Source organism: Ruditapes philippinarum, unplaced genomic scaffold, assembly GCF_026571515.1.
Source record: "Ruditapes philippinarum isolate M1 unplaced genomic scaffold, ASM2657151v2 ctg4252_1_1_1_1, whole genome shotgun sequence".
Taxonomy (NCBI): Eukaryota; Metazoa; Mollusca; class Bivalvia; order Venerida; family Veneridae; genus Ruditapes; species Ruditapes philippinarum.
Window position 1 is genome coordinate 536,381 of NW_026858509.1, and position 11,865 is coordinate 548,245.

At 33.6% G+C, this 11,865-nt stretch overlaps 1 protein-coding gene across 1 annotated transcript in view; it reads left to right on the forward strand.

The window, feature by feature from the left end:
* LOC132753457 (RRP12-like protein) overlaps positions 1-11,432 on the forward strand; it is a 52,330-nt gene extending 40,898 nt beyond the window's left edge. The window contains exons 25-34 of the mRNA XM_060743938.1: positions 163-320; positions 1,014-1,105; positions 1,536-1,688; positions 2,094-2,278; positions 2,982-3,080; positions 5,190-5,260; positions 5,814-5,892; positions 7,090-7,175; positions 10,079-10,161; positions 10,805-11,432. Coding sequence (XP_060599921.1) covers positions 163-320; positions 1,014-1,105; positions 1,536-1,688; positions 2,094-2,278; positions 2,982-3,080; positions 5,190-5,260; positions 5,814-5,892; positions 7,090-7,175; positions 10,079-10,161; positions 10,805-10,898 — 1,100 coding nt within the window. The 3' untranslated portion in view covers positions 10,899-11,432. The remainder of the gene's footprint in view (positions 1-162; positions 321-1,013; positions 1,106-1,535; positions 1,689-2,093; positions 2,279-2,981; positions 3,081-5,189; positions 5,261-5,813; positions 5,893-7,089; positions 7,176-10,078; positions 10,162-10,804) is intronic.
* Positions 11,433-11,865: the final 433 nt, after the last annotated feature.

Consider the following 11,865-nt stretch of genomic DNA (forward strand, 5'->3'; position numbering starts at 1 on the left):
TGGTACCACATAAAACCCAACTGCAAGAATTATTTTCTAATTGCAATTCGTCCTCACTAAATTATATCTCAATTTAATTATTGTCTTATTGATTGATATCCTAGACTCCAAAGTGGCATTATAGAGAAAAATTATGTAATTCTGTTATTAACAATTTTACAGCTGAGATATCAAGTGGAATGTTGGAATCAATTATAGACAGTGTATGCTTATTACTGAGGTCAAAGTCACGTGAGGTCGTACAAAGTGCCCTCGCATTTTTGAAGGTCACAGTTTCAGTGTATCCAGTCACTACACTGGCACAGTATCTTAAATCTATAGTAAGTAGAATTAGTATAGTTCCATGAAGTTAAAATAATTTCCCAAGTGTATGTTTTAAAGTTTCCTACTTGTTTTATTTGAATAGGAAGTATTTTCTCTGTATTGTATGCAATGTAATCTCAGAAAATAGAATGTTCAAAAAGGCCATAACTTATCTTATTGATATTAAGAAATAGTTTTTTTTTAGGTTCAAACCTAATATTCTTTTAAAGTATGATGGAGTTGGGAACTTAAGAACTTGAGTATTTATTATAAGACCGTTTAAGGTAATCTTATTGCATTTTGACAATATTAAACTTCCTGTTAGAGTTCTTTGAAATCTAAAAAATGTAGGTCTATGGTGAATTATAATTTGTACCCAGGTCTTCGGCACCTGAACGGATAACAATGATGAGTTATTAGCCTCTCACTACTGTATGTTTGACTCCTGCCAGGAACTATGATTTTTTTTATGTCTGGATGCTATCAGGATGGGCATTCTAAGGTCTTCCTCCACCAGAAAGCTAGATAGTCACCATATGACCTTAATAGTGTCAGTGTTACTTTCATCTAACAAATTATCTAGGATTTACTAACTTGATACATTGGTTAAACACAAGTTTTTGAGTTTATGTCCATGTACACTTTACCTATACTGAGCATCCTCAAGGCATATATCAGAATGTAAATGTATTTTTATTTATAATTTACAGATGGAGAGTTTAACAAGTATGAAAGAAGATTGTCACCATCATTTCAGATTTAAAGCTAAGGAGGTTTATACCAAGCTCATTAAAAAGTTTACGTAAGTGTATTACTGTACAGTCTTTAAAAAGATGTTATTGCTGGTAGATAACAATTGTATAAATGACTGGTACAAAATTTCAACATGAACATTTAAGATTCAGATGTATTCTTCATTGGGCTGATATATAAAACCAGGAACCTCTATGGGGAAGTGCTTTAGGTTGCTTTATTATTATTGCAGATTAAAATAATATTAGAGTGTGAAATTCTTCTTTGTAAAGAAGCTATTAGTATTCAGGTAGTTTTTGCTAGGTTGCTGATTCTACTCGGGTGCTTGCTCATGTTTGAAATAATGCAGAAAGGTCACCCGAGGTATTCCCTAACTAGTAAAGCTGGAAAGTGATGATGTGATCTTATTGTTGGTATGATATTAAACCCAGCAAAACAAAAATATATATATAAAGTAAACTCCATATTTCCTGTCTTAGCTATGAGACAATCTACAACATGGCAACAGACAGTATACGTAAACAGCTTGTAAATATACGTAAAACTCTGGAACGATCAAAGAAGAAGAGGCGAGCTGATGAGGGTAGTGACAGCGACGATGAACAGGAGCATTTCAATACACAAGTTGAGAGGTATAGTGTTAGTGAAAGATAATTCAATGAAATATTGAAATAATGTTTACTAGATATTGATGATTGTGATATCTTGAAGTAAATGGTTTGGCTGAAATAAATACATACCTTGATTATCAGGATAGTTTAATACAGATTAATTATTAGCATTCTAAACGAGGGGCAGTCTAAAAAAAAAAAGTAGCAGTTAAGCACAAACTTTATGAAAATATTTTTTTTGCCATACATAGATAAAATTAATTCATAAATAAATGTTTTGTAAGGAATTTAGTACAATACAAAGTAACTTTATTTTGCTATGGATTTCAAAATTGATAAATTTCTAAAGAATCCTGATACTGGTGTATTCCAAGGTTTTGAAAACAAACACCTGAACAACTCTGATTTCATTCTTTTATTTTCTAGTATTGATGAGCTTCTGAAAGATTCAGATTCAGAGCCTGAAGAAGCTGAGAAAGATAAAAGGCCAAAATTGAAGGCCAAGAGATCAATAAAAGGTAACCAAGAGACAGGGAAGGCGTGGCTACATGAAGGTGGAGATGATGACATCACTGATTTTATGGACACTTCTGCTGCAAAGAAAGTCATGGGTAAGGTATTTTAGTAAATGTAAGTAAACGTGAGAAACAATTAACGGTGATGATTGGCATATGATATCCATTTGTTTTCTTCAAGCTGTATTAAGTCAGAGGAATATTCTTCCGTCAATCTGTCACACAAACTGTTTTCCCACAACACCTTCATTTGTAGATATATTTCATAGATAATTAGTGTGTTTGAATCTTCCATTGACTATTACGCTTAAGTCAGATTTCACTTGGGTCAAGGTCACTAAGGCTTAAAATAAATTTTTCTTTTCTCAAAGTTAGGATTTGTTTCTAGCTTTGTCATATCATGATCTAAAAGTTTCAGTTAGTGTTGTCACTTTTTTGTTTGATTTGTTAATTACAAAAGGAGGTGAATGTGCTTGTGCATGATATGTTTTCCTCTGACCCCAGCAATGATATGTTCATGCCCTTTAGGTCCACAACGATTTTTTTTTCATAATGGGTTTGAATTGCTTAGTCCAAGAACTGAAATCAAAAGTGGAAGATTTTTCTCTATAATACAGCTTGTTTAAATATGTTTAATCTAATAGCATGCAACTTTTTAAAGATTATTGCATAAAATTTAAATTTCATAAAAGGTTTAGTATAGGAAAATATATTTATAACTCTGATAAGTCTTATTGGCCTTGTTTGGATACAATGGTATTCTTAATTATTTTGACTTCTTTTTTTCCCTTATTCTCAGCTACAAAGCCAGTAGAAAAGAAAGAAAAGAAGATGGATTCTGGATTTAAGACAGCACCTGATGGTAGACTTATTATTACAGAATCGAGTGATGATGAAGGTAAGTTGTACAGTATTCTTATGTGAGGACGTTATCCAGCTTGCTCACGGAACGTTGGTGGTTCTTTTTCCTCTGGTAAAGCTGGAAAGTTGTTATATGACATTTACTGAGTTTGTTTGATGTAAATCAACTAAAAAAGGACATAATTCAGACAGATTGGTAGGGGTAGGCATTAGGATGGTCCTAAGTAAAGGATAAGGATGCTGATTTTGAGTGACTTCACACTCTGGTTTAGGTTTGAATACTGTTAGGGAGCTTTGAATTATTATGCCCCCACTTCGAAGAAGAGGGGGTATATTGCTTTGCACTTGTCGGTCCGTCTGTCTGTCGGTCTGTAGACCAAATGGTTTCCGAGTGATAACTAAAGAACCCTTAGGCCTAGGAACTTCAAACTTGGTATGGTGATTGGTCATGACCAGTAGATGACCCCTATTGAATTTGGGTCAAGGGGTCAAAGGTCAAGGTCACATTGACCTTGTATGTTAAAACGGTTTCCGATCAATAACTAAAGAACGCATAGGCCTAGGAACTTCAAACTTGGTATGATGATTGGTCATGACCATCAGATGACCCCTATTGATTTTGGGGTAAAGGGGTCAAAGGTCAAGGTCACATTGACCTTGTAGGTGAAAACGGTTTCCGATCAATAAATAAATAGCGCTTAGGCCTAGGAACTTAAAACTTGGTATCATGATTAGTCATGACCAGCAGATGACCCCTATTGATTTTAGGGTCAAGGGGTCAAAGGTCAAGGTCACATTGATCTTGTAGGTAAAAACGGTTTCCGATCAATAACTAAAGAACCCTTAGGCTTAGAGACTTCAAACTTGGTAAGATGATTGGTCATGACCAGCAGATGACCCCTATTGATATTTGGGTCAAGGGGGAAGGTCAAGGTCACATTGACCTTGTAGGTAAAAACGGTTTCTGATCAATTACTAAAGAACGCTTAGGCCTAGGAATTTCAAACTTGGTATGATGATTGGTCATGACCAGCAGATGACCCCTATTGATTTTGGGGTCAAAGGTCAAGGTCACATTGACCTTGTAGGTAAAAACGGTTTCCGATCAATAACTAAAGAACCCTTAGGCCTAGGAACTTCAAACTTGGTAAGATGATTGGTCATGACCAGTAGATGACCCCTATTGATTTTGGGGTCAAGGGGTCAATGTCATAGTTACCTAGTACTTTTATGTGCTTTTGGTATACACATTTGAAGGTCTTATGTAATATAACAACTTGGCTGTCATTAATGAGGCCTATCTGATTCATAAAATTTATGTATATATTATTTGGTAAGATTTTTAATAACTTTAATTGCTGCACACAACCTTTTGGGTCACAATAATTATTACCTTGTGACTAGTCATGACCAGTAGATACTAGATAACCCTTATTAATTGCTTGTTCACTGGGTCAGAAGTCATGCATAATAACTTGATCACATGACAAATTGGCTGCCGATAGGGGGCATACATGTTTTACAAACATATCTTGTTTTACGTCAAGAAGAAATTTTAACAGCTAAAGAAATGCTGGTGGTTTTATTTGGGTCCTCATTCTGTCTGAAATTGTAGGAAGCTGGAAAATGCCATATGAACTTTACATTGAAATCATAGCAGCAAGAAGTGCTAAAAGTAAAAGCAGGGGGAGCTAAATGTCTATGTGTAGTCTAGTTATTAAGGTTATAACAATGTCTCGTGATGGAGAATGTTTATTATACACAAACAAGAAGGGTGTAAAGTCAGTTCTAGTCCATGTTTTCATGAAATTGCATATTGTCAAAGCTATGATTGATACATGCCTACATGCAATGTACTGATTGTTCATAATTGTTACAGATTTCTGATTATTTTATTTTGTTATACATGTATTTTCTTTCATATTTTAAGTTTTGTCTTTATTTTCACTTAATGATGATTAAATGTTATATATATATTAATATGTTTAAAAAAATATGAAGTGATAGTTCAAGTGTGTAATATCTGGAAAAAGAAACATTGAAAGTTGAAGTTCATACAATGTGAATTTTTTTGAAAATATGTTGAAAACTTTTGTTTAATATTTACTTAGACTTTTTTTACAATTTTGATAATGTAATACATTAGGAGGAAATAGCGAGGATGAAGATATAGATGAGTTACTGGAAGCTCTGGAGAAGGGACGTGACTCTGGAAAGGTGAGACCTTAATACAATAAGCAGTCTGTTTTCCTCATACTTGACTGCCATTTTTTGTTCAGATACCATCATATACCTTTCTTGAACTTATTCTTTAAAATGCTGTAAACTGTATACTGGCTCTCCAGATTTGGATATTCATACTTGCATCTTTTACTTTATAACAACTTGGCTGGAAATGAAAAGCTTTTTTTTTAGGGAAAAACTATTTCAAGTTCTTTTGATATTTTTTTATAGATTAATTCTTTTTTTGTGGAAGATAGTCAAGGGCCATTTACATTTTGTGTGTGTGTGTTTAAATGTGCTGGAACCCAAAGTGATTAGCCATTGCTACCATTATAGAGCCAATGTGTAGTCTGACCAGGTTCTATACTGTTGGCTTTTCAATTTTTGTAATTTTGGTGATGAAATCACAACTGTTTCAAATGTAAAACTGGACAAATACATTACATAAATTCTGCTTGTTAAGAGGTAACTTGCATTTTAGACAACATTTCGAATTGTTATGCTGATATAATGTATTTGTATGATTTATAATGACTTTTATTTATAGATAAAGCAAACCAGGAAAAGAAAGATAGAAGATCTTGGCGGATCAGATGATGAGACCTCCAGTCCACCTAAATATAGAGGTAAATAGCTTCTTTCATTGTTTTAGCTTCTTTCATTGTTTTACAAATTAAATATGGTCAGTGACTAACCATACATGTGTATATACTTGTAAACATTACTAAATATATTTATTAGCCATATTTGAAGTACCTAACTCTTGCTTCTTTGGCTAGACAGTACGTAGGTACATTCAAGTTTGACTGAAATACTTTTCTTTCTGAACTTGAAAAAATCCTGGGAAAAACTGAGTGTCTTGTTAGTCTGTCACTTCTTTGTTACAATAATTTTACAAAGGTACCACATAACAGAACAGTGATAAATTTAATTCTGTCTTTAAACATATTTATTTTCTTATTAACAAAGGATGATTTTCTCCTTGCTGCTGTAAGGTTTGTATTTAGCTTGACTAATCAAAGAATAGGGAGAGCTGTTGTTCTCACCCAGGCGTCAGTGTCTTTGTCACACTTTGGTTAAGTTTTTGCGGGCAAATTGGTATCTACAAAACTACTGTAAGAAATGGGTTGAAACTTCACAGTATATAAGGATGTCACTATCAAAGTCTGTTAACTCTAACATGAGTTTTGACAGAATTTAGACTTTGAAAATTCTACATTATCCAGACTCTTGTTTTAATGTCAAGCAATAAGAATAGTTGAGCGTCCATGCTTTCTATCGACAGCTCTTGTTTCTATGAGGAAGAAAGTTGTTTTCTCGTAAGATAACTTTCCGAGCATGAGATAGTGAACAAACTGACATGTGAAAAGTCTTAATTTCACAAAAATTTGAGAAATAGTAAATCTATAGATTTGACATTGTATTTTCATTTATCACATAATCCAAGGCTCAGGAATGTAATAAAGCCATTTCATATAAACGATATTACACTAGTGTTACAACACTGATGTGACGTCATTTGTGTTATAAACATAGCATTAAACCGCGCTAATATTAACGTTACATTAAATTTAAAGCGCATGAAAAATGACTTTTTTAACTATAATGGATATGTGATAAACAGAATATTATATTCGTGAAGAGATAATGCTAAAGTTATTGAACTTGTTGAATAAAACAATAATATGCTCGCCAGGGGATTATACAATATGATTTGATTCAAATTGATAAATAAATTGAGTATTAAATCTACACTCATTCAATGTCCATTATGTAGAATAGAATTGTTGATATTTATGAGGAACTTGTGTTATTGTTTGTAGCTGGAGGTGGTGGTATACACAGACCTCTCAACAAACAAGACAAACCAGCTAGAAAACCACAATTTGGTAGTGAATACAAGTCAAAGGTAAGTTGTCACTTGTCACTAAGAAAAATAGGTATCATTCTTCTGGTACCTGTATTGTTCAAAGTTAATTTTTAGCTCACCTGTCACAAAGTGACAGGGTGAGCTTTTGTGATCGCTTTTCGTCCGGCGTCCGTCCGTCGTCTGTCCGTCCGTAAACTTTTGCTTTAAATGACATCTCCTCATAAACCACTGAGCCAATTTCATCCAAACTTCACAGGAATGTTCCTTTGGTGGTCACCTTTAAAAATTGTTCAAAGAATTTAATTCCATGCAGAACTCTGGTTGCCATGGCAACCGAAAGAAAAATCTTTAAATATCTTCTTTTAAACAACCCTAAGAGCTAGAGCTTAGATGTTTGGCATGAAACATCTTCTAGTGAGTGTCTACCAAGTTTGTTCAAATAAAAGCCCTGGGGTCAAAATTGGCCCCGCCCCAGGGGGTCATTGATTTTCCCTATATGCATATAGTAAAAACTTAAAAAATCTTCTTTTAAAGAACCCAAAGAGCTAGAGCTAAGATATTTGGCATGAAACATCTTCTAGTGAGTGTCTACCAAGTTTGTTCAAATAAAAGCCCTGGGGTCAAAATTGGCCCCGCCCCGGGGGGTCATTGATTTTCCCTATATGCATATAGTAAAAACTTAAAAAATCTTCTTTTAAAGAACCGTAAGAGCAAGAGCTTAGATATTAAGCATGAAACATCTTCTAGTGAATGTCTACCAAGTTTGTTCAAATAAAAGCCCTGGGATCAAAATTGGCCCCGCCCCAGGGGGTCATTGATTTTCCCTATATGCATCTAGTAAAAACTTAAAAAAATCTTCTTTTAAAGGGAGACACAGGCAAAATTTACATTTCTTAGTTTTGATTTTTTCATTTATTATTCTGTAAATGCCCACAAAATGAATTCATTTGACAGTAAAAGGAACGAAACTTTTCTCCATATAAAGAATCAAATGGTGGTTTCCTAACCTGACCGGCGTGGGTCAGGTTAGAGCCCTAAGATTTCACAATAGTTGTCACATTGAACTCTGAAAACGTAAAAGAACATGTCAAATGAGTGACATAGACTCGTTTCAATTATACAATATCCACAAAATCTGTTATTGTAACTTCAAGGGTTTATTCAAGTCACATGACTTGTTTTAAAACTATTTGGTGATTCTATTGGCGACTAAATTTTGTTCACCATATATAGATATATTTACGCTTCAAACCCAAAATATATAGAATTTAAACAGAAATTCATGCTGGAACTTTAAGAAATGTCATTTTAGCGTGTTTTGAGTGCATAAGATCATTTTCATATTTTATCATTATATTGCCTGAATATCCTTTTAAAGAACCCAAAGAGCTAGAGCTAAGATATTAAGCATGAAACATCTTCTAGTGAGTGTCTACCAAGTTTGTTCAAATTAAAGCCCTGTGGTCAAAATTGGCCTCACCCCGGGGGGTCATTGATTTTCCCTATATGCATATAGTAAAAACTTAAAAAATCTTCTTTTAAAGAACCATAAGAGCTAGAGCTTAGACATTTGGCATGAAACATCTTCTAGTGAATGTCTACCAAGTTTGTTCAAATAAAAGCCCTGGGGTCAGAATTGACCCCGCCCCCGGGGGTCATAGATTTTCCCTATATGCATCTAGTAAAAACTTAAAAAATCTTCTTTTAAAGAACCCAAAGAGCTAGAGCTAAGATATTTAGCATGAAACATCTTCTAATGAGTGTCTACCAAGTTTGTTCAAATAAAAGCCCTGGGGTCAAAATTGGCCCCGCCCCAGGGGGTCATTGATTTTCCCTATATGCATATAGTAAAAACTTAAAAAATCTTCTTTTAAAGAACATAAAGAGCTAGAGCTAAGATATTTAGCATGAAACATGTTCTAATGGGTGTCTACCAAGTATGTTCAAATAAAAGCCCTGGGGTCAAAACTGGCCCCGCCCGTAGGGGGGGTCATTGATTTTCCTTATATGTGTATAGCAAAAACTTAAAAATCTTCTTTGAAAAAACCCAAATAGCTAGAGTTTAGATATTAAGCATGAAACATCTTTAAGTAAATATCTACAAAGTTTGTTCAAATAAAAGCCCGTGGGTCAAAACTGGCCCTGCCCCAGGGGTGTCATTGTTTTTAACTATATGTGTATAGTAAAAACTTTAAAAATCTTCTTTTAAAAAACCCAATGAGCTAGAACTTAGATGTTTAGCATGAAACATCTTCTTATGGGTGTCTACCAAGTCTGTTCAAATAAACAAATAAAAGCCCTGGGGTTTAAACTGGCCCCGCTCCGGGGGCCTATATACAGGTGAGCGACCTCAGGGCCATCATGGCCCTCTTGTTTAAATAAATAGATAACAATTGGTCAACAACAATTAGAAAAAAACTTGTGTTTAAAAATGAGATATTTGTTCCTTTTATAAATCAAAATTTCAACTGTTGAACTATTATAAACTAAGAACATTTCTGCAAGATTTTTTTTTATAATTTCTTGGCTCATTGTACTGTTCACAGTCATCCAGCCTTCAACAGTATGCAAAATAGTCCAAATATTTGACGCACGACTTTTAAAACATGATTCAAAAAAATATTTTTTGTTTGTTTTTTTTTTTACTTTTTGATACATGCTAAAATTTTGATAGATGCCAAATTTAAAAAGTAGATCATTACAGATTTAAAAGTTTACAAGATGTTTTGGTTAGATTTTAAAGATTAAAACATCATTTTTTTTTTGGCAATGTTAATTGTAATCTCTATAGATCTACATGACTGTACAGTCTTGAATGAATGAATCTAATTTTCAGTAAACAATCCTTTCACTAAAATCATTATTGTTGTGTTTAAGTAACCATATTTACTATTCGTTATTGACTTTCTTGTATGAAAATTACTTTTATGTAATGTTTGTAGAAGGGAGGTGGAGATGTGAAGAAAGTTGGCAAACATGATCCTTATGCCTATGTTCCACTAGATTTCACAAGTCTTAACAAAAGGTTAGTCATTTCATTATCAAATTTCTCTCCTTTAATTTAGCTTTAAACTTTGTTATTTTTTGAAACAGCTTATTTAATGTAAATATATTTCTATGTGCCATAATGCTTAATAATTGTGTTAAAACTTGTAGAAAAGTCAAACAAACAAACAAAATTGGAATGCACATTGTTTGCCATGTCAGTATGCAGCTAACTTTGAACTTTGGAGGGTTTCATTAATACTTTGATGTGACCTTTATGGACCATGAAAAGTTTCAGTAATACATTGAAATGACCTTTGTACTTATTGACCTTCACAAGGTCAAATTTTAAAGAACTTTGATAACTGATAGTATTCCTGCTGATAAAAATTGTAAGGAGATATTGAAATGGCATTGTCCATTTGTCCACACCCACAAATAGATACTTAAGTGGGCATGTGAACAATAAGTAAACATTAATTTTCTTTGATGCTATTCATTCTTAATATTTTTTCTAGCTTATGTGAACATTTAAATGTGTAATCCACTCTAACATTTAATTTTCATATTTAAACTTTGTATAAATATCTGATTTCTTTATGGTAGATTGTATATCAAACATTGTAGTGATGAGTGATACTGGTAAGAAATATTTGCCTCATTCATGTTGTTCTTCTTTCCAGGAAACAAGCAAAGATGAAGGGTCAGTTTAAGAATCTGGTAAGAGGAGCAAAGAAAGGGGCTGCCAAAGGGAAGAAAGCAAAAAAGAGATCTTGAATTAGCCAGATACAGAAAAATATACGTTGATAAATTCATGATAAAAAATAAAAGGTTTTAATTTATTCGTCATTTGCTGATGAGGATTGGCAGACTTGTTTCTATGTTACATGTAAAACTAGAAAATAACATTCAAAGTTTCGGTAAAGTTGCTAACCTTCAAGTGTGTACATTTGGTATTAAACTATTTAAAGTGAGTCCTGGGCACTGCACATGTTTTTTTGTCCCGTATTGTTCAGAGACATTTTTTAATGCAATCGACCTTGTGTTACATCTTCATGTAGCGCTCTGCAAACAAAATTACCGTCACTCTTGTACCGAGGTTTGTGAACTCGAATTCTGCTGCTTTTTTCATGAACTAGCTTTTTGATTTAGTTGTGATTTTGAAAAAGACCCCATTTGCTATGTTGAACGATTTTTGCATAGTCTGCTTTTCTAAGTACTGGTTTGTAGTTTGCTTTGACATGCTGTTATAGCAGTTTTGAATGTTATAGAAATAAAATGAAAGAAATATGACATTAAATTTTATTTAAATCTTGGTGTTTTCTCTTGTTTTTAGCTCATGTGAGCAGTATTATATGTGAGCTTCTATATTCGTCACTTATCTATCATCCACAACCTGTTTGCTTGCAATATACTGGCACAAAACTTTACCAGTATGTCACTATTCCTGTATAAAAGCAGCCGAAAAACCACACAAGACATAGTTTGGGTGTCGTTGGTTTAGTGGTTTAAGTTGTTGACTGTGGGTTGGACTACAAGTTCTTGTTCCGAATGCAGTAAATGTACGGATATCTAGCCAGACAATAAGGAATTAATCGTCTGATTCTGGTATGAATGAAAGACATCCTGACATCCGTGTTTCTTTGATGGAGAACCACGCCAGAGAACGTCTACATTGGACCGCTGGCAAACTTGGTAGACACCCATTACAAGATGTTTCATGCTAAATATCTCAGCACTAGCT